We start from the raw sequence: 23,584 nt of genomic DNA, 5'->3' as shown, positions 1-23,584 counted from the left end.
CCCTCTCTCTCTGCCCCTCCCCCGTTCATGCTCTGTCTCTCTCTGTCCCAAAAATAAATAAACGTTGAAAAAAAAAATTTTAAAATAAAAAAAAAAAAAAAATTAAATTGAAGTTAATTAACAAACAGTGTAGTCTTGGCTTCAGGAGTAGAACCCAGTGATGCATCACTTATATATGACACCCAGTGCTCATCCTGAAAAGTGCTCTCCTTAATGCCCATCACCCATTTAATCCACCTCTCCACTCACACTCCAACAACCCTCAGTTTATTTTCTGTCTTTAAGAGTCTCTTATGGCTTGCCTCCCACCCTGTTCTTATCTTATTTTTCCTTCTGAGCCCCTATGTTCATTTGTTGAGTTTCTCAAATTCCACATGTGAGTGAAATCATACGATATCTTTCTCTGACTAATTTATAATACCTTGTAGTTCTATCCATGTTGTTGCAAATGGCAGGACTTCATTCTTTTTAATCCCCAAGTAGTATTCCATTGTACACGTATACCACATCTTCTTTATCAGTTTGTCAGTTGGGTGGACATTTGGGCTCTTTCCATAATTTGGCTATAGTTGATAGTGCTATGAACATTGGGGTGCATATGCCCCTTCGAATCAGCATTTTTGTATCCTTTGGTTAAATGTGTAGTAGTGCGATTACTAGTTCTATTATTAATTTTTTGAGGAAACTCCATACTGTTTTCCAGAGTGGCTGTATCAGTTTGCATTCCCACCAACGTGCAAAAGGGCTTCCCTGTCTCACATCCTTGCCATCATCTGTTGTTCCTATCTCGAGAAGCAAGAAATGTCCCCAATACATAACCTAATCTTATAACTAGAAAGAAAGAAGCTAGAAAAGGAACAGGAAATAAAGCCCAAAGCCAGCATAAGGGAAATAATAAACATTAGAGGAACTAAATGATATAGAATCCAAAGAAACCAAAACAGATAAATGAAACTAAAAGCTGATTTTTTGAAATAATAGCTAATGATTCTTTTAGAATTTTAGAAAACTTTAAGATATTAGGCCACTTGGTTTTACTCTTGTTTGATTGCTTCAGCTTTTTAAACACTGCTTAAAATTCTACGTTATTGAATTGCTGATTTTTATTTAGATTTTAAATTTTTATTGTTTTTTTAACCTTTTAATTTTTTAAAAATATTGTGTTTACTTTTAATTGTAAAATAGAGATTCATTTTCCCCTTATAGTTCAGAAAGAGGCAGCAGTGAGCATTTTATAGGATACTACATCACAAAAGAAAGGCCTCCTTTATTCCATTGTCATTCTACTTCTATCTCTGTCTCCTTGAATCTTTTATTTTTCTTAGTAATAATAGTAGTAAATAATTATTTTCTGGGAATGTCCTTCAAGAAATTTGAGAGAACCACAAGTTCATGATCCTTCCAAGATCCTATATCTATCTAACTAACGAACGAACGAACGAATGAACGACAGCAACAACAAAAAGACCTAAGACCTGAGTGACTTCTTGTAATGGTGTACTTTCTGAAACTATAAGGGGGATAAAATGTTTTAAATTTCTCCAATATGCAAAGCTGTTAGGATATACTGAGCCAACATTTGTCTAAAACCACGAGCTGTCAGCATACTCAAGGAGGTAGTGAAAGATTTGACTGACAAACCACAATAGAGGTTTTGTATAACAGGTTCACAGCCTGATTTACATCAAACATATTTATTCCCAAGATGGAGTTCTTGGGAATTTCTTTCCAGAACAGTCATATATGTATATCATATATATACTGTGTATATATATATATATATATATATATATATATATATATATATACTGTTTGTCACTCCTTTGCATTACTTTCTTTCATCATCATGATCAGTGAGAAGCTGGCTAGAACCCAGTTTATACAAAATAAGATTTTAAAACATGGCATCAGAGTCGTTTCACTGATTCATGGTTTCCTGACTTTGTTGGATTTAGACTTGGTCATTGTGCAGCTGCCCAGAAAGTAGAACCACCATATTGCAGATTGGCCCTTCTTTGGAAAATGCTTAGGGGGCAGATAGACTAGCAATTTGTAAAGTTTAGTTGGCTTTCTTAGGAGAGAATGATGTGCTATTCAGAGGGGGACAGAATAACTGAAGGGTGACTAAATGAAAGTGTTTAGAGACTACTGGTTGTGGCTGATCTCTTGTTTCATACCACTATTTAGGCTTCAGGACCAGTCATTTCTGCCTGTTCTTCAATGTCATCAATGCTGATGTCATTTTGATCCAGTTTGTGTCATCCCATGCATGGATTTACATTCCCTTCATTCCCTGAACTATAGCTAGCTCTGGGCTTCTATTTACTAACTGAAGATTTGAGGACGATACAAAGGAATGACAATGAAGAAAAGGAAAAAAGAATAACCCTAATTAGACTTCAGATCTCACTCTATCTAACCTCCACCATGAGCTTACATAAAGATTCCTTATCATCCGTCTCTCCCCTAGGCTCTGGTCACCTGTTATGTTAATAGGGTTCACTGTTTCTCATTTAAGAATTATATCTTACATTTGTTATCATCCTTAGTCCCAGAGAAGCATGACTCCATGTACTTGCTTCTGGACCTTGGAAGACATCAGGTTCAGGCCAAAACTTAAGTAGTTGCTGTCAGCTAGGGCACAAACAAAGCGTAATGCCAGTTTTGTTTGTTTGTTTTGTTTGTTTTGTTTTGGTTTTGGTTTTTGTTTTTCTAGTCAAACATCTTGTGTCTTTGGAACATGATGGCCCTAATAGAATCAACCTTGGAATGGTGACTATATGTCTTATTTGCTCAGAACGAGGCTACTTAGCAGAGTTTCCCTGGTGTAATTAGTAATAGTTCACTTTCATTGTCAGGTGTCCTAGCTTGGATGAGAAGAAAAATTATGTAATGCCTTATAAGTGGAGATGAACAAAAAGTTATAAAAATAATACTATACTAGAATGAAAAAGTTTAATATTATATAGCTACATAGAACAAGGATAATCAGCATTTCATATTTGAATAGACTCCAAATAAATCAGATTCTTTTAGTAATTACAATATTATAAATTCATAATTTTAACTGAGTTTTAAAAATCTGAAACCAGTTTTCATTCTGTCTTGTAAAGAAAGTAACAAAATATCCTGGTAGTCCAAGCCTCCTTACCTTACTTTCTAGAACCTTTATATTTTTACCTTTCATACTGAGATACACAACCCATCTGGAATTGATTAATTAACAATCTCTGGGCAGATCATGCCATGCTGTTTAGGGTGTCCTAAATTGTTTTCCACAATTTACTTGGAAATTTGTTAATTTGCTTTACATTTATTAGACATCAGAGTAACATATTTTTACTTATTTTTATTCTCTTCTGTTTTGTCTCACTAAAATCATTAGAAATACATTTTATAGGATTTCTGGGAGCTCATTTACACCCAGTACTAAGAAAATGGACTTTATATTTATAATTGTATTTTGGAACTAGAAATATTTTGTGTCGTCTACAATTTTCTTGTTTGTATTATAAGAGGAATCTTAATTTTTAAGGAACCTAAAACCTAGTTTTAAATAGTCCTTAGCCATTTTCAGGCACCAATACATTTTTCAAATAAAATTCTCTCATTTTACCTTATATGTCTCAACTCCTGAATATGTTACTCTAAGTACCAGAATTCATAACCAGTACTAAAAGTAATGATAAATGATATAAATAATGAAAACAAATCTGTCACTATTTATGAATAATGCTCTATGATGTAGGATACTCAAATGATCTATATTATTGGACTTAAAAAGTGAATTAATGTCAACTATGCTTCAATTAAACATTTTTAAAAATTGCAAAAAAGTGAATTTACCAAGATTGCTAAATATCAGTTTAGCATAGAAAAATCATTACATACCGATAACAAGAAAGTAGAAAATAGCATTTAAAGCAAAATTTATAATAGCATCAAAAATATAAAAATATATGACAAGACATTTATATAAGAAAAATCAATAACACATTATTGAGAGAAATTTAAAAATACCTAAATTAATGGATTAGAAGATTCAATAGTATAAAGATGTCATTCTCTCTAAATTGAAATATAGGTTCAAGGCTATCTCAATCAAAATTCCAGCAGATTATTGTGAAAATTTATACACAGACACCAAAATATACAAATGCCAACACTAGCTAACCCACCCATAAAGAATAAATAATTTAGAGGGCCAAAATCAAATCTTATTATATAGAACTATAGCTAAAAAGACAATGTAGTATTTGTGCAAGGATAAGAATAATAGACTAATGGAACAGTACAAGAGGCCAAAAAGAGATCCAAACATATATGGTCAATTAGTTTATATCAAAAGTGACACTGTAGTGCAGTGGGGAAGAGAGCTTTCAATAAAATCATATTGAGTCAAATAGTGTACACATAGTAAAAAATAAATCCTGACCTTGCCTGATACCGTACACAAAAATTAATTCCAGATGGATTGCATATCTCAGTATGAAAGGCAAAAATGTAAAAGTTCTAGAAAGTAAGTTAGGAAGCTTGGACTCATCAGGATATTTTCCCTATGGATAAAAATAGGAGAGACAAATGAATAAAATTATGACTCTTTTAAGAGGGATAAAGACCAGGTGAGTCAGTGTTGGATAGGCGATGAAACCATTGATTGCTACATCAGTGTTACATTGTTACAATGAAACAGCATAATAAACAAATCATAAAATCTCAGTGGTACACCAAAGTAAACATTTATTCAAGTCTATGAGACGCCTGGATCCATGTGACCTCAACTAAATTATCTTTATATCTCAAATCAGCTATGAGTTGGCTTGCTGATTGTGGACTCACTCATTTGTTGGGGATTGACTGACTCATGTAAAGTGGCCTTGGCTGTTGGCAACTGAGGCACCTCAGTTCTGCTTAATGTGCATTTATCCTCCAGTTGGATAACTTGGACATATTTTCATGATAATAGCAGAGATGGAAAAGAGAGGACTAACCTAAGTGAAAGTGCTTCACTAGTCTCTTCTTGCATTATATTTCTTAATGCTCCAGTGATCAAATCAAGCCACATGTGTAGGACCAAATCAGAGTAGGCAAGCCTAGGAAAGAGTGAAGAATTGGGGTCATTAATATAATTAATATACCACAATTGTATAAGATCACTTAGCTGACCAGTAGTCGAGCTGAGGTTTACGTCTGGTACTCATTCCAATGCACTATTCCTTCAAAGACTGTTATATAATCTTTATAAAATCACAATCATTGTGCTAAAAACTCTGGGTCTTCAAGGGGCATTTGATAGTAGTCAGTTATCTGATTGATCAATGTTCTCCCTTTACTCTGTGGCCATTTAAAAGCTCAGTAAGGATGTTTTGTCTTCTGTTTTTCATATAACTGAAATATTTGGAGAGATTTCTGAAAATAATTCAGTTACTTTACAAGCTCGGAGGCCCTGTAGGAAGGCATTTCTATAGTTTTTAATTGCAGTGTTTGCTATGTAATTCGAGGGCAATCTGGAGAAGGAATGCAGGAGGCAAATAGTCTCCTACAATTCTACTTGCACAAAGCCTGCTCAGCAATCAAGTGTTTTATGGGCCCAGATAACTTGAATTAATTAAAATTTTTTTCACCTCATTTTTTGGTTCCCAATTAGTACATGGAACTTGGAGAATCAAACCCTGGAGAACTAGAAAGTTTCTTAACTTCTTTATGTTCCAGAATCACAGCATTAAATTGTTAAGGGAGTTGGAAAGTCCCTAATAGCAACAGGAGACTTTAGTAGTCTTAGATCCAAGATAACCCTTTGGAAGTTTTAGAGAGCAGAGCATAGGTGGTGATTTTGGCAGAAAAAAATCTTTGTCATTATTTTTCTTAGGCAGTTATTTTTATATTTTTACCAAAAGCTCTGTATGTTGAGAATTTGTGAATGAGGAAAGATCTGGCTTGATTTTTTGCAAACCAAGAGCATCCATATCCTTTTTCATTGAAATTTCTGAATAAAAATACCTCTGCATAACCCACTCTAATACAGTTTTCATGGAGAATTACCATAATTACCAAATTCAGATTCTTTTACTTTGCTCAGCACTGCACAAAGATTCCCAAGCAAGACCATGCTGGAGATCAACTTTAAATAGTGAAGCATACATTAGTCAAAGAGGAAGATGCTGAGGTAAATGAGAGCAGACCTTATCCATCTCTTTCTGTATCCTCCGATTAAAAAACTGATTCATGGGTCTCAGCTAGGCCAGGAGACCAGAATAGGAGACCAGATATTTACTTTTAAAAGAAGTACTTGTTGATAAGGAAAATATTGAGTTGAAATGAGCCCAAAATGTGGGACGGAAGTTTTCGATTTGCTTTTGATTTTCTCATTTATCTCAGACAAGTCATTAAACTCCTTCAAGCATCCATCAACTTTAAAATTACAATGTTGGGGTAAAACTCTGATTTGTTCTGGCTCTGACATTTGGGAAGGAAAAGGGAAGAGATTGTTGGAAAACATTTGGTTATCTTAGCCCTGGCATCTGAAGTCATTTTAGGGAAAGTATCTCAATAAAATGACTTAGGATAGGTGAGACTCTTACAAGCATTGTAAAGGAAGGATAAGGGAAAGAATAGGGACCCGATCTGCATGAGAAAAAGACATCATTATTTTGTTTATAAGAAAAGACCAGACAGTAGTGAAGAAAGAAGAGAAAGCAAGAAGAGCAAGAGCTAGAGTAGGAAAACTGGGTGCTGAGTGGGGAAAGACCACTAGAGAAGCCCTCAGTAGAAGCCTGGTGTGTGCTGACCCAAATGAACTTTAAAGAGCAGAAACCTTTAACAATCACCTTTCTGGAAATAATCAGTCAGGTGTTTCCTATTCACCTATGGATTGGAGGTTGACATTTTAATAGATTATGAGGAAGTACTAAGTTTTTTATCTGAGCCAGTGTGAACCAGCACTGGGTTAGCATAGGCAGGTATAGCTCTGAAAGAAAAGCAGGGAGATGATGAAATCATAAATGTTTTGTGATGTTCTGAAATATTAGAGAGGCCATGGAATTGGGTGGTGGAAAAAGAATTTTAAAGTAAGTTAATCTAGGAATTGTCATCTTCCTGTATAGATTACAAAAAAAAAAAAAAACAAAACCCAAACAAACTGATTTCAAAGAGGCCAAGTGATTTGCCTGATTATGCGCACCAGTAAGTAGCATGGTTGGATTTAGAGTCCAATTCTTACACTCAGAGGACGGTGGTCTAAAACCCTACAGAAGATGATTGGGGAACACCTCAACCTCTCCTAAGAGTACAAATGGTCATTGCCTTCCCCACCTCACTCTATGTCAAATATTTAAAGCTAAGAGCTCATCGTCTTTGTTTCTTAAATGAACTGGTTTCTTTAATGTTACAGATAAGGGTGCAGATCTAAATGAGCAGTTGAGAAATCTTAGGCTTTTAAGTTGGCACAGGGACCAATAGTGAAAATGTTCTTATTTGAATATGTACCAAACATTGTCCATGTTCAAGGGAGTGGTGTGTTATTAAAAATCTTGAATGTAAGTTATTCTTTGCTAGTATTATGGGGAACAAGATCTGGAGAAGCTCAGTTGTACCAGGGGTGGGAGCCAATGGGATGTGCACATATGGCTATTGTTCAGTGTAATATACTTGAGTAATGTAGGTATATGTAAAGAACGAAGCTGTACTTGAGACAGTGGCATACAGTTTTGATGACTGGATAAATATTCATGAAAAACAAGACTGGAGTTGGTGAGAAAGGTAACAGCATGTAGATGAACTGTTGGGTATAGACGTAAAAATATAAAATGGCATGATAAGTATGAGAAATGACAAGCTGGTTGTTGTTTCAGACCAGAGTCTGGAGCTGGAGTGTTGGAAGATGAGGTTGGAGAAGTAGGCAATGATGAGGATGTGAGGCTTGAGTGTGTGTGATTGATTGCATTTGAACTCTACTTATAGGACAGTGGTTTTTAAACATGTTCCCATATGTGACTAATTGTGAGATACATCACAAGTAATTAGAATTGCATTATAAAATCGTGAACTTTGAAAATCAGTTTGTTTCTGAGAAAGCGTGGGCTCAGGATGATTCCATATTGAAAAATGCCTTCTTGGAAATGGAAATCAGGTAGTGCGATAGTGATTGGACACAGGTTTATCTTCTGTTTATAGTGTACTGCATATCCATGTGTTACAGCACATAATTAGCAGGTTTATGAAATGCAACTAAATCCTTTCTCCACGGAACGTTTTACAATTTTTTTTTCTTTCCCCAGCAAACCTCCTGTGGTCCTTAACTCGATTAGGTATAATGCATTTTTTTTTTAAAGTTTGTTTATTCATTTTGAGAGAGAGAGAGAATGTGAGCAGATGAGAGATGAGAGAGTGAGGGAATGAGAGAGAATCCCAAGCAGTCTCTGCACTGCCAGTGTGGAGCCTGACATGGGGCTTGAACTGAACCTGTGCGGGGCTTGACCATGGGATCATGACCTGAGCCAAATCCAGGTTTGATGCTCAACCACTGAGCCACCCATGCGCCCCAGGTCTAATGCCTTTTTTGATTAAACTAAGTGTCACAATGTCTCACTGACCAGTGTTCCTAACACAGAGCTAAGATTCTTACCCTCTGTGTTCTCATGGTACCCGAGGGTGTATTTATATGATGTTAATTGTATTTCTTTCTTTACTTGACTGTGTGATATTTTATTCTGAGCTGCCCAAGAGTAGCTTTTAAGGTAATTCAAAGAGATCTTCAGTGACTTGTAGTATATTCAACAAATGAATGAATGAGTGAATAATTAGCATGGTATTGCCAGAATAATGATCCTTTTAAAGTACCCCTAACTAATCCCCTTGAAAGATGGTAGAATTTGATTTTCATATATATACAATGTATATTTTTATTCACTACTACAGATAAACAAAGAGGCATAAAATGGTCAAGGCAAACTTGACAGTCATTTCCAATTTTATTTTCCTGGGGTTTACTCGTTACCCCAAAGTTGAGGTCATCATATTTGTGCTGTGCTTGCTGATGTACCTGATCACCCTGCTGGGTAATATCATTCTGATGTCCATCACCATCCTGGATTCCCACCTACACAAACCCATGTACTTCTTCCTCAGCAACCTCTCCTTTTTAGACATCTGGTACACCTCTTCTGCTCTCACTCCAATGCTGACAAACTTTGTTTCAGGGAAAAACACCATCTCATTCTCAGGATGTGCCACTCAGATGTACTTTTCTCTTGCCATGGGCTCCACTGAGTGTGTGCTCCTGTCCACGATGGCGTATGACCGGTATGTGGCCATCTGCAATCCTCTGAGATACCCCATCATCATGAACAAGAGGGCTTGTGTGCAGATTGCCGCTGGCTCCTGGATGACAGGCTGCCTCACCGCCCTGGTGGAAACAGTATCTGTGCTGCAGCTGTCTGTCTGTGGAAGTGGCATCATCAATCACTTCACTTGTGAAATTCTGGCTGTGTTGAAACTAGTTTGTGTGGATACTTCCAGGGTGCAGTTGATCATGCTGGTGATCAGCGTACTTCTTCTTCCTATGCCGATGCTCCTCATTTGTGTCTCTTACGCATTCATTCTCTCCAGCATCCTGAGAATCAGCTCAGTGGATGGTGGAAGCAAAGCCTTTTCAACATGCGCAGCCCACCTGACTGTGGTGGTTTTGTTCTATGGGACAGCTCTCTCCATGTACCTGAAGCCCTCCGCTGTAGATTCACAGGAAATAGACAAATTTATGGCTTTGGTATATGCTGGATTAACCCCCATGTTGAATCCTATCATTTATAGTTTACGGAACAAAGAGGTAAAAGTAGCTGTGAAAAAATTGCTGAATAGGAACCCTCTGTGTGCTTTTTTAATCCCCCAGAGCAAATCATAACATTAGTCTAAGGGATGTATTGACGTGTTCAATACGCACCAGAACATTGGACTAAGAGGGGAAGACAGTCATTTTAAATAAGATGTGTGATTTCCTAGGTTTCCTCCTTGACTGACTGCTGAAGCTCTAAGATAATATAGACATATGTTACATAAGCATATCTGAAATCTCACATAAAAAGGGCTCATGGTGACAAATTTCAATATTTTGTTTTGGGTGATAGAATGTAAGTATAGCTTTAAACATTAAGTTAGTGTATTGTTAGTATTCAAAATTATGTGCATGTAATATACAAATGTAAAAACTATAGTAGACTTTTTAGATAGTTTATTATTAACCTCTGTTTTAGGCTGAGTTGTGTCCCTGCAAAACTTATGTTGAAGCTCTAATCCCCAGTACCTCAGAATGTATCTACTTTTGGAGATAAGGTCTTTAAAGTGGTGATTAAGTTAAAGCAAGGCTATCAGTGTGGGCCCTCATACAATTCGAGTTGTGTCATTATGAGAAAATATTTAAGAAATTTAGACACACATGAGCACACGAGTGTTGCTCCCACACAGAAGCAAGGACATAGCAAGAAAGCGGCTATCTGAAAGCCAGGGAGAGGCCTCAGAAGAAATCAAATCTGCCAACACTTTAATCTTGGTCTTCTATCCTCCAGAACTATGAGCAAGTCAATTTCTGTTGTTCAGCCAATCAAGTCTCTGCTATTTTGTTGTGGTAGCGTTAGGAAACTAGTACAACCTCTTTTTCAGCATTGCTAAATTTAATGGGAGTAATTGCATATTCTATAAAGTGTGACTATGTTTTACATGTGTGGAAATATTTGTGCATGCAGATGGATGTGTGTGATGTGAATGTCTATGTACAAATGGAGAAGGTCTGCACAAATGTATACTGAATAGAAATGGGGTAGAGGAATGCTAGTCTGGAAAAAATATGAGAGAGTTTAGCAGTTTGTTGTTGGTCTTCGAGTGTTGATGTTATTTAGTAAATTCAAAGAAGCCGCAGGATGTTTCAGTGAAACTATGAAGGCCCTTCCCTTTTTTATTGTGATATCCGCTAAGACCTATATCCTTTAATTCAAGGGTGTAAATGAAGCCATAAGCATTTAGAAACAAAATACATAATATATTTGTATTATAAAATATACAGTACCCCAAACCCACTAAAATGGTGTGAAGTAGTGAAATACATGAATATATCTTATAATATAAACCACAATATACAAGGAATTAAAAAATGTACACTCATCCGTATTTGTAACATTTGTATGTCCTTTCTGGACCAGATGACTAAATGTGAGGACAGTGTGCAAAACTGCTTTTTATCATGAAGCTGTCACCAGAGTCTATAAAATTGATATGATGCCTTGGATCCTGAAAGCAGTCGGATGAAGAAGATAGGATGAATATGGGATTACAGGGCTGTAGGGCTGGATTTGATTTCTCAGATATGAATGAACAGTCATCAAAGATGATTGGTCCATTGGTGTAAGTAAAGAACTCTGATGCAGCCATTGATTGGATGAGAGGAGATGCCTAAGGATGATGACTTCACAAAGATAGGGATGTAAGTCGGTTGACTGGTTGGCTGTGCATTGATGGTTAGATTTACAGATGAAGACAGATTTGTGAAATCTGGGCAAGAAATCAGGTCTAAAGCTATACATATGTTGGGAAATCTTTTGCACAGAGATGGAAATTGAGCCCTTGGTGTGGATGATGTTGTCTAGTGAGAAATTTAGGACAATTGCCTATAAAATAGTTGGCTATATTTTCCTGTTATTGATCACAGCTGTGGTAAAAATGAAAGTATAGTACACTTGGGATCTAGAGTAAGTTTTCCAAAGGATACAAAATGCTGATTTGATGAACACATGCATCCCAATGTTTTTACCAACACTATCAACAATAGCCAAATTATGGATAATCCCAAATGTCCACTGACTGATGAATGGATAAAGAAGAGAATGGTGTACACACACACACACACACACACACACACACAATGGAATACTAATACTACTCGGTGATCAGAAAGTATGAAATCTTGCCTTTTGCAACAATGTGTTTGGAACTAAAGTATGTTATGCTAAGCGAAATAAGTCAGACTGAGAAACATAAATATCATATGATTTCACCTATATGTGGAATTTAAGAAACAAAACAGATGAACATAGGGGAAGAGAAGAAAAAAAATGAGATAAAACAGAGAGAGAGGCAAACCATAAGAGACTCTGAAATACATAGAAGAAACTGAGGGTTGCTGGAAGGGAGGTGGATGGGGGATGGACTCAATGGGTGATGGGTATTAAGGAGGGCTCTTGTTGGAATGAGCACTACGTGTTATATATAATTAGTAGAATCACTAAATTCTACTCCTGAAACCAATACTACACTATATGTTAGTTAACTAGAATTTAAATTTTAAAAATTTACATTTTTTTGCTTCTGTATAATCTTAGTGATTTTAGGAGATTTCTTTTTTTTTTAATGTTTATTCATTTATTTTGAGAGAGGGAGAATGTGTGCACATGCCCTCAAACAGGGGAGGGCAGAGAGACAGGGAAGGAGAGAATCCCAAACAGGCATTGCCCTGATCACCTCCCCCTCCCCCAGTACACACACACACACACACACACACACACACACACACACACACACACACACACATAGTGTGGGACTTGATCCCATAAACCATGAGATCATGTCCTGAGCCAAAGTTAAGAGCTGGACCTTTAAATCAATGAATTACCCAGGCTCCCTGATCTTAGGCAATTTCTTGAATATCCGAATCTAATTTCCTTGTTTATGAAATGGGAATAATTTATTTAAAAAATTTTAATATTAATTTTGAGAGAAAGAGAGAAACAGAGTGTGAGTGGGAGAAGGGCAGATAGAGAGGGAGACACGGAATCTGAAGCAGGCTCCAGGCTCTGAGCTGTCAGCACAGAGCCTGACAGGGGACTGGTATCCATGAACCGTGAGATCATGAACTGAACTGAAGCCGGGCGCTCAAGCCACCCAGGTGGTCTGGGAATAATTTAATATATTTATAATAATTATTTAAAAATTCGTATTTGCTAATTCCCAAAGACCACCTGACAATTAGCTATGATGATAGCCTTATCACTTTGAGAGTCATTTTTTTGATATTTTTTTTTGGACTAGACTCTAGATCCAGTTAGTTTCAATTTACCTATGATTTCAAATGTATTGAGCAATATCTATGAATGTGTTATACACCTAGAACTGACATTCTGGTAGTTTTTAGGGATATAAGCATAAAATACCTCAAGCTATCTCTTTCTCTCTCTTTCACCCTTTCTCTGATTGTCTGAGCTGAATCATTCCCTGTGTGGTGTCCTCTTGATTCTACTGGGTTCTGACAACCTGCACTGGGTCTCCCTTTCATGTTGACATTTTACTTATTCCATCAGGTGCAAACATCCTGCTGAACAAAACAAGCAGGGATTGTACCCGGCAGCTCACCTGTATTACGTATAAATACATGTTATGATATCACATAAAAAATAAAACAATTACTACTTACTAGCAATTTCAAGGGGATTTATTTGAAAGGAAATATTTAAAATGAGACTATTGCTTCTGAAAGAGTAAAATTGTCAGCATTCCTAAGGATTTATCCAATTGATATATTTTTCCCAGCAATTGCTTATTACAGAATAATTATACACTGATATGATTTTTGCCTTACCCAGCCCAAATGACCTCTTCAGTATATATATCAATCAAATGTATCAGTCTGCATTTAAAATTAGCTGATATTTTACCCAAAGCTTTTGGATATGTTCTTTAGTCAGTGAAATAATACATAATTTCAAGTTCTCATATTTCCCTGTATTATATTGCACTTGGATTATATTTTACTATTCTTTAAAAATGTTTATTCAATAGTTAATTACTGCCTACTGCCTAAAATAAATTTATTTTACATTAGACTTCATACAGAGAACATTGAGTTCTGCCATTGGGTAGATTTCAGAAATGAACAAATGATTATAGTATAAAAGGAAAATAGCCATAACAGAGATAAAGTTCAGGGCAGCATGGAGGAGGGAATAACTAACCCAGTAGAGTTTCAAAGGATTTGTGGAAGATCTCACACTTGAATTGTGTTTAATGCGATTGCTAGGCTGTTACCATTGAAAGAGAAATGTGATGATGGGGATGAAGTGGCATATGCAATTGTCTTTAGGTGTAAAAAACATGATGTAACTGGAGAAGTAATAGTGAATGTAGCACAGCATGTGCAAACATGGGAGAAACATGAGGAAGGGAAGAAGAAGGGGAAATATGTACCTGAAAAATTAGGTTGGAGTCAGGTCAAATCCTTGGTTAAAACAAAAACCAGTAATAAACAGACAAACAAGCAGAAAAACTCAAGTAGTTCTCTCGAAAGGGAACTGAAAAATATGTGTTTTACTTGTTCAGTAGACCTACATACAGATGGTCATACGTTAAAATGGTTTGACTTAGGATATTTTGTCTTCATGATGATATGAAAATGATATGCATTCAGTAGAAACCATACTTTAAAATTTGAAATGTGGTCTTTTCCTGGGCTAGTAACATGTGGTATGATAATTTCTTGTTGCACGAAGCAGTGGCAGTGGCCCCGACTTCCAGTCTGAGCCACATGATCATGAGAGTAAACAGCTGATTCACTCACCACCGTCCCATACCCATACAACCATTCTGTTTTTAAGTTTCAGTACAGTACTCAAATAAGTTATATGAAATATTCAACACTTTATTGCAGCATTCTTTGTATGAGATGGTTTTGACCAATTATAGGCTAATGTAAGTGTTCTGTGCATGTTCAATGTAGGCTAGGCTAAACTCTGATGTTCAGTGAATTAGGTGTATTGAAGACATTTTTGACCTAATGATATTTTCAACTTTCAATAGGTTTATCAGGATATAACCCTATCAGTTGAAGAAGACATACTGGATTTTCTTGGAAAAGCTTAATTTAATTTTTCTTATTTCTTAAGGTTTGCTCCCTTCTTATACCAGTAGTGTCTACATTTTTATAACAGTCATTTTCATAAAAGGTGAAGTTATTGTCTTCACATTTCTTCCAACTCCTAAATTCTGTATGTAATTCGACATACAATCTTTATTGTTCTCTTTATATGAAAAGCTTTTGTCTCAAATCTATGAGCTTATTTTGTGCATGAAGTCAAAGGTATAAGTTTTTCATCCTTTTCTCCAGAACCAGTGTCTCCTCATCAATTTTCTCATAGCTCCAAGCACCTCTGTATTCCTCAGGCTATAGATGATAGGATTGAGCATGGGAGTGACTACTCCATAGAATAGAGTAATCAGTTTGTCAAAAGCAGAGTCTTTGGACTTTGGCTTCATATATGTGAAGAGGATTGTCCCATAAAACACAGTCTCTACTGTTAAGTGGGCTGAACAGGTAGAAAAGGCCTTTTTTCTTCCTTCTGCTGAATTGATTCTTAGTACATTAGAAAGGATGAAAATGTAGGAGATACAAATTAACAATAATGGAGAAAACAAAAATATTACATTGCCCAACATTATAGCAATCTCATTCAAGGAAATATCTGCGCAAGCCAGCTTGACAAAGGTCAATATTTCACAAACAAATTGGTTAATGACATTTTTTCCACAAAAGGGCAACCGTATTGCAAGTATAGTTTTTGTCAGTGAATTGAGAAAGCCCAGTCCCCAGGAGAGGGCTGCCATCTGAATGCAAAGTGCCTTGCTCATGATGATGGGGTATCTCAGAGGGTTACAGATGGCCACATAACAGTCATATGCCATTACTGCTAGAAGCACGCACTCTGTGGACCCCATAGTGTAGGAGACAGACATCTGAACAACACACCTAGTGAAGGAGATGGTTTTTTTCTTTGATAGGAAGTGAATCAACACTGAGGGGGTAAAGGAGGATGTGTAACAAATGTCTAGGAGGGAAAGATTACCAAGGAAGAAGTACATGGGCGTATGGAGGCGGGAATCCAGGAGAATTAGTATGATCAAAGTGCTGTTCCCCAGCAGGATCACCAGGTACATCATCAAGCATATGACGAAAAGGAGTTTTTCCACTTTGGGGTACTCAGAAAGTCCCTGCAGAATGAACTCAATCTCTGTCCAGTTCGTCCTGTCCATTTTATTTTTCTATACCTGGAGTAATCCAGAAGAGAAAACTTCATGTGAGCATAACGCGTCAGTGCATATTACCATGTGCAGTGAGAGATCACTGGGGGAGGGGCACCAAGTGTGTCCACACTAGCTGGAGTGGTGCTAAGAGCTCTGAGTTTAGCGTTTTGAATTTCTCTTCTGGTACATATAGGAAGGGATTGAAGACGTGTAATAATTACATTGATAGCTTATTAAAAATATAGGCTCTTGTATTCCATTTCCTGAGATAGTGATACACAGTTCTGAGCAGGGAAGAACTATTTGCATCTGAACAAACATCTATTATTTCCTGTTCTTTGGACCTACAGACTCCACTTTGCATATCATCATTTTGGAAAGCTTATGCTTCATCTGTTAAAAATAACTATGTATTTGATTTTATTTCATGGAAGTCATTAACAATATTATTAGTTCAGGGTTTTATAATTTACTAATATATTCACGCATATTACTCATTTTATCATCACTATAATTCTTTGAGAGTGAAATTCACAGAGGTAAAATGTATATAAAAACACATTGAGCGATCCACTATTCCAGTCTGCATTTTCTGACTTTATATCACCTGCCCTTTTATTTATTTTTAGTTTATTCAGTGTTTAGAGAGATTGCTAATGGGGGAATGGCAGAGAGAGAGGGAGTTGGAGGTTGCACAGCGGGCCCTATGCTGACACAGAGAACCAGATGTGGGGCTTGAACCCAGGAATGAGGAAATCATGACCTGAGCCAAAGTCGGATGCTTAAGAGCCTGAGCCACATAAGCACCTGCTCTTTTTGACCAACATGCTATTGCCCTCTCCAAATTATGTGAATTGTCTAAGGAGTGGGAATCAGACATCTTTTAAATACTGTTCTCCAGATGATCCTAAAGTTCAGTGTGGAAAAAATCCACCTGTCTAGTGGAGTGCCTCCAAATTTTAGTATACAGACAAATCACATGGGGAAAATTTGTGAAGGGTTCTAAAATTTCTTTTAATGTTTATTTATTTTTGAGAGAGAGAGACAGAACACAAGAAGGGGAGGGGCATAGAGAGAGGGAGACACAGAATCTGAAGCAGGCTCCAGGCTGAGCTGTCAGCACAGAGCCAGACGTGGGGCTCAAACCCACAAGCCATGAGATCATGACCTGAGCTGAAGTTGGACACTTAACTGACTGAGCCACCCAGGCACCCCTCCAAAGGATTCTAAATTAGTAGGTCTGAATTGATTCTAATTGATTCTAACTGATTCAAATCTAATTGATTTGTTAACATGTTCTCAGATGCTGCTGCTGTTGCTGTCTGCAGAACTCACATAAATAGCAAGGCCTTTTAGACCATTTCTCCCCAATGCTATTGCAGAATGCCACTACTGCTTCCCTTGTATGTAGGACTGTAATCGAATAGTAGACAATGCAAAACTGAACATTCTGTGACACTTGGAGTTGAGACATCTGTGTGAGTGTATTGCACTCAGTTTTGTATTCTTTAGATTTCAGATATACAAGCAGTCAAACTACATACAGAAGAGTCTGTTTTTTGTTTCTGTCCATATTAAAGTCCTTTCTCTTCCATTTGTTGAATTTGCGATTAGGGCCAATAGTTTCCAAAAAAGGAATTTGAGATCAGCTCAAGCATCTGAGTTGTGCATCATAGAGCATGGAGCAAATAACTTTAATTTGAAAAAAATTGAAGAGTAGATGTTAGTAGCTGAGAGTAAATAAATCAAAGAACATAATTTTGAAAACACCTTTTCATTCTCAATGTTTTCTACCTAACTAAAAAACACCCTGAGGGGGAAAAAAAGACTGACCCTATAGATGAGTTTCTAGTTAGTGTGGTTTTTTTTTTAATGTTTATTTATTTATTTCAAGTGAGAGATAGGGAGAGACTGGGAATGAGAGAGGGAGATAGAGAATCCAAGGCACCATCTGCGCTGTTAGTGCAGAGCATGAGCTGGGGCTCCATCTCATGACCTGTGAGATGACCTGAGCCGAAATCAAGAGTCGGAGGCTCAACCCGCTGAGCCACCTAGATTCCCCCCGCCCCCACCCAGTTAATGTTTTTTAATCAAGGCTGTGTGAGGCACCTGAATGTCTCAGTTGGTTAAGCTTCCTACTCTTGGATTCCTCTCTGGTCTTTATTTCACAGTTCATGGGATGGAGCCCTGTGTCAGGCTCTGTGCTGACAGCCAAGAGCCTGCTAGGGATTCTCTCTCTCCTTTCTCTCTCCCCTTCCCCACTCTCTCACTCTCTCAAAATAAATAAACATTAAAAAAAATTAAACAAGGCTGTGTTTATGGTTAAGGCTTTGGCATTTCTCTCTGTGATAGTCATTTGACGATAGGTTATGCTGCTTTCTATGATGACTGCAGTTTACAATGGTGAAACATATTCATCAGCATAATATGATGTTTATACATCTTTTGGCTATGGAAAAGAGGGTTCTATTCCAATCCAAGCTGACTAGGCTTTGCAGGCATACATTACAAAGAGAGTAGGAAGGGTTGGGTAAGACAGGATATATTTCTATTTGGTATTAGGATAGGAATGTGATTGACTGTAAATGCATATATCACCCTACTCTGAATCTGAAAATAAAATTTTGATAGAGACTTTGAAGGAGCATCAGTTGTCTGGGATCTGTTGTTTCAGGGGTGTTGTGAATTCTGTCAAAATACCTTTTATTTTCTAGGAACATCTCCTAAAAGTTGATTCCATTTGGAAATTACTTGTAGCAAATAATGATGGTATACATCTGGTATCCTGACAGTTCAGAGATAATTGCTGTAAAAAAATTTTTCCCTTACAACATAAGAGAAACCACCAATGTGCTTTAACGCTTTCAAATGGTTAGGGTGGGGGGAAGGATAATGGACACTATAGAGGAAATTACTTTCATTACTCTTGTAATGCTAGTGTGACTTTTAGAAAACAATCGACAAACACTCTTGTTTAATAACAATGTGACAAATCTTTTCTTCATTTTAGCTTACTTCACTAAAATAGTTTCCTGGGAACAAGGGAAAGAAAACTTTTAAGACTCTTGATAGTTTCTAAAAAATCACTTTCCATGCAAAATGTATATTAGATTATTCCATTTTTATTAATCTTTGCCATTACTGGATATTATCTTTTGAAACAGTTTTTCATTCTTAGCTCATGGCAGGGGAATTATTAAAGAATCATGGCACACTAATTTGATGGGGCATTATGCACTTATTAATATGACATTTGTGACACCTTTGTATTAAAACAAAAATGATATTTAAATTATGTGAAAATGTTTAAGTTGGAAACAAACAAAACTACAGCATTTTTCTTCTTTTTTGCAAAACTAAAACTTAAACTAAGATAGCCTGGACAGAATAGAAAGACTGGAAAGGAAAACCCAAAACATTAATGGTTACCTTAGAGACCTTTCTCATATTCTTCTGAATTACCCCAGTTTTTAAAATAGATAAAGATAAAGAAGGCATATTATTAAAAAAGAGAAAAACACTAAAGCAAGTGTCCAGTTATCTTAGGAAGACTAACTCAGAATAAAGAATGTTAAAATAATTTAGTACAATTATTGCCTCAAGTGCCTAGAAACTACACATTGAGGCTGAGCTGTACTGGTGTGTCCTATCAGATTATTAGAAGGAACCCACTGTTACTGGTAGACACAGAGCATTTATAATCCCTACTCTCAAAAGCTTCCAAAGAAGAGTGTTTTGTGTTTTTAGGAGCTACACCAAGATAAGGGACTTGAGTTCTTGACTTAATCATGTGTTATCAAAGGAGAATGCAGGCTGTTGATGCCTAGCACAGAATTATTGTTTAGAAGATGACATTCCTATTTGAAAAGGATCTGAACTGGCCTGGATCCTAGCCAACCTCTAATCCCCCTCTCCCAACTCCTGTTGTTTTATAAGAATTGACCACTCTGTGGTTCAATGCCCTTGGATTTCATCTGGGCACTATTTTAGTGTTGTAAGAGACCTAAGGAAAGTCTGTGACTTTTTATCCAAACCAGAAGTCAAGCCCTCTAACTTTCTAGAAGGAAACTTTTTAACTTTCTATAATTTTTTTCATTTTGTTTTATTGACTTAGCTACTTGAAGACCTAATAGTTAAAGTACTAAGATTTTTCAATGTAAAACACACTATCTGTACTCTAAATTCTCATTAGAGGAAACAGTCCTATCATCCACTCCAGGTCTTCTAAAGATATCAACTAAGACAACTGATACTGTACAAAAATGAATGGACCTGCTAACTCTCAATTTATGGATTTTATACTGTAATATTCAACTAATATGCCACATGAAAGATATATTATTTTAGCTTACAAAGAGAAGAGAAAGTTGCCTGTGATGTCCTAGTATGAGGCCCTTCATATAATTTTTATCATTTAATCTTCAAAATAAGCCAAATGTTATTATGGATTTTACCAATTAGGAAATTAGTTTGAAATTTCAAAGGTTAAGTACCATGATCACTGTCTTCTTTTAAAATTCTTATTTAAATTCTAGTGAGTTAACATATAGTGTAATACTAGTTTTGGCTGTGCAATTTAGGGATTCAATGCTTCCATACAACACCCTGTTTTCAATATCTTATAGTTGTTAAATACCAGAAGTATGATTTAAATCCTTATCTTCATGATTCCCAAGTCAATTTTTAGCACTATAGTACATTTACTTATTGATAAAATTTCTTCATATAAAACCACTGTTTAATATGACATACTTAACTTTCAAGCATCCAAATGATAAAAATACACATAAAATATATCGAAATCCTTGGAAAGCATTGAAGGCATTTATTGTCTTCCACTTATGAAGACACTATCCACAAAAATGAATTAAAATTTTAAAAAATAGCCAAAAATCCTTTCTAATGGTCTAGTATGGACAATTAAGATGTAGGGTGGTAGAATTGATTTGTTACATAAGTGGGAAGTAAAAGAATTAATATTTCTTCTTTTGCCTTGGACCCCTATAGCTAAATTAACACCTATAATTACTTTAGCCCCCTGTTACACATGTTTTGTTTGTAATCCTGTTTTTACCATAAACACTTTTAATTACAAGTTTCCTCAAACCCTTACTGAGCATATTTATGTGTGATTAATATATAAATTATTGTGGGCTCTTTCTCGAGATAATTTTTATTTAAGATTTTAGTGAACTATATACTTGAATACAGTAGCTTTTCACCTATTATTTATAAGGGTCTGTTGTATTACAGGCAACTTTCTCTTCCTCACTACCCTCTTTGTGCTATTTGGGGATTTTTAAAGAAATTTAAATAATATCCTGCTCTTGATGTTGTCCCACCAGCAATGATCACCTCAACAAAATAAACTCGTTATATTTATTGATAGGATGTTTTCCTTTGGAAATGATTTGAGTAAAACTTTTCTCTTTATCTTACCTCCTGACTATGTTTTAAAGTCATTCTCACCATTCCATTCTATTAAGTAATAGAAAACATTTCCAGGGATTTGAATTCCTTTTGCATTTTTCAGATGAAACCAGAAGATTCTCACTTTGAAAGATGTTTGTTCTCCTTCCCAAAAAGAAATGTGAGAAAGAATTGCTACAACCAGGCAATTGGTCTTCACATGGATTTTCCTAAGAACGTGTCAAGGAAAGGAAACATTAAAAATAAGGACCCATGATGCAGCTCTGGTTTCCCAGTATTTGTGCTAAAGTTGATGCTTACTCGAGAGATTCAGATTCACTCGGAAGTTAATTTAGCACTTATTTTTACAAACTTCTTCAATCCCTAAGGTTGTGAATCAGAAACAGGATTCTCTAGAGATCAAAATCCCTGACTCCCGCACATTCTAAAGACCCAATTATCTTCACTTAAAGAGAATCTTCCCCAGCCATACATTTCTTGGAGTATTCATTGAATATGACTGTATTTGATGGCTTCTACAGAAGCTGGGGTTGGAATCAGAATATGTCCAAAAGGTCTCAGAAGAGTTAACCTTTTACCAAAAAATTTTTTTTTATTCCACAGATAACACCAGGTCAATCCTAAAATACTCCTAAATAGTCCTTCCACCTCTTTAAAGTCTTTTTATCTTTCATATTTTTGTTAGTTCTAGACCATGCACTACACATTTTTTCTTTATACCAGTATAATCATAGTATATAATTAGTATTTGCCACTTTATAGCAATGTTTTTGTGATTTTTTTAGTCTTTATAATATTCCTTTTTAACATTTGAAGAGTCTTTAATCAAGTGGAATTAGTGTAATCTAGCCTATAATTTTAATAGTATTGGATAGTTTAATTTGTCTCAAATTCATGAGATTTTGATATAATGACCATTGGTATCTATGTGTTAGGCTAACTAATCTGCTTTTCCTTCTTCTGAAAAGCAGGTGTCACCATGAACACAGCCACTCAGGGACGCACTCCTAGAAGAGTGAATCATCTCCTCACTGTGTGTGCCAGATTTTGTTCAGATTGCTGTTTCTGTGCCATCTGTCCCTGGATTGTTTTCCTGCCTTCTCTCCAGGAGCAGTGCAGTACCCTCTGGGCTCTATCCTAGCCAAGCCTGCTGACCTTCAAAACTCTGGGCTTTAAGGCCCATTGGATGTAAGAACTCATGAAATTCGGCCCCTCTGGTTTTCCCAGCCAATGTCTTTGGGGAAACTTTCTCCTTATGTGTTTCCCTGTGTGCTTTTCTCTCTCTAGCCTTTCTCCATGAGGATGGCTCCCTCCCCTCTGCAGCACCCTGGGTCCTTTTCTCCCCCAAACCAGGTCTCTCTACTTGCTACCTTCTTTGAGGTGGCCTCTTCTCTCCTTTTAGTTGTGGAGATTGTTGTGGCAGTGTTTAGGTTGATTCTGGGTTATTTAGGATGATTTGATAGTTATCTAGTTGTGTTTGTGGGAAGAGATGGGTCTAGTGTCCTCCTACTATACTGCCATCTTCCTGCCTGCTACCTTTTGTAGTAGTTTTCCATACTTTTCTATTTTGGTGAGGGGGAATTATGAGGTCATCATAGTACATCATTTGATGGACTATTTTACAATCATTAAATAATATCTTTGAAGAATTTGTATTAGTGCAAAAATAGTTATGTTAACATTGTTACATGAAGGAAAAACAAAAACTAGTTTTTTTCATTGCTTGCAAAGCCAAAACCTAACTAGGAAAACTTATGTGTGATAGACTCTGGAAAGATCTATTTGAAAAAATTAACCAGAGTACTTTTTCCTAATTGTTTTAGTTTCTCCAATAACTATGGATACATATGAAAAACAGAAAATGTAATTTTAAAAGAGAGGAAAAAATTGAGGTATGTGCCTTATTGTGTTAGAAAGTTTAATTGACAGTAAAAAAGTAATATCTCTATTTAAATAATTAAAGCAATTTCTTTAGGTCTGGAGATTACACATTGAGGCTGAGTTGCCCTGCATGCGCATTAGGACATTTTGTACCTTCTAGGTGATGACAGAAGAGCTAAGTATAGTTTTTTTAAACAATATTTTTGATGGGTGCCACTTT

The 23,584-nt window shown here is 36.2% G+C and overlaps 3 protein-coding genes across 7 annotated transcripts in view; 2 read left to right on the top strand and 1 right to left on the bottom strand.

The window, feature by feature from the left end:
* LOC101080836 (olfactory receptor 13C9) overlaps positions 1-23,584 on the top strand; it is a 238,118-nt gene that overhangs the window by 201,378 nt on the left and 13,156 nt on the right. Inside the window, exons 1-2 of one of the 5 annotated variants that reach the window (XM_045042503.1) lie at positions 18,030-22,671; positions 23,307-23,375. The exons of the other annotated variants lie outside the window; for them this stretch is intronic. Coding sequence (XP_044898438.1) covers positions 23,331-23,375 — 45 coding nt within the window. The 5' untranslated portion in view covers positions 18,030-22,671; positions 23,307-23,330. Of the gene's footprint in view, positions 1-18,029; positions 22,672-23,306; positions 23,376-23,584 lie in introns of those variants that run through there. 5 annotated transcript variants of the gene reach the window in all.
* LOC111557474 (olfactory receptor 13F1-like) lies at positions 8,422-11,846 on the top strand. The gene has a single exon (XM_045042509.1). The coding sequence runs from the start codon at positions 8,936-8,938 to the stop codon at positions 9,896-9,898; it is 963 nt and encodes a 320-aa protein (XP_044898444.1). The 5' UTR covers positions 8,422-8,935; the 3' UTR covers positions 9,899-11,846.
* On the bottom strand, positions 15,088-16,062 carry LOC101081581 (olfactory receptor 13C7-like). The gene has a single exon (XM_023242303.2). It carries the CDS (start codon positions 16,060-16,062, stop codon positions 15,124-15,126), a length of 939 nt encoding a protein of 312 aa, XP_023098071.2. The 3' UTR covers positions 15,088-15,123.

Source organism: Felis catus, chromosome D4 (assembly GCF_018350175.1).
Source record: "Felis catus isolate Fca126 chromosome D4, F.catus_Fca126_mat1.0, whole genome shotgun sequence".
In the NCBI taxonomy this organism is placed as follows: Eukaryota; Metazoa; Chordata; class Mammalia; order Carnivora; family Felidae; genus Felis; species Felis catus.
Note: the sequence above shows the minus strand (reverse complement) of the source record. Positions and strands in the feature narration are given on the sequence as shown.

What these genes read in the sequence shown, in the direction of transcription:
- LOC101081581 (XM_023242303.2), bottom strand. Translation starts at nt 16,062, where the DNA reads ATGGACAGGACGAACTGGACAGAGATTGAGTTCATTCTGCAGGGACTT.
- LOC111557474 (XM_045042509.1), top strand. Translation starts at nt 8,936, where the DNA reads ATGGTCAAGGCAAACTTGACAGTCATTTCCAATTTTATTTTCCTGGGG.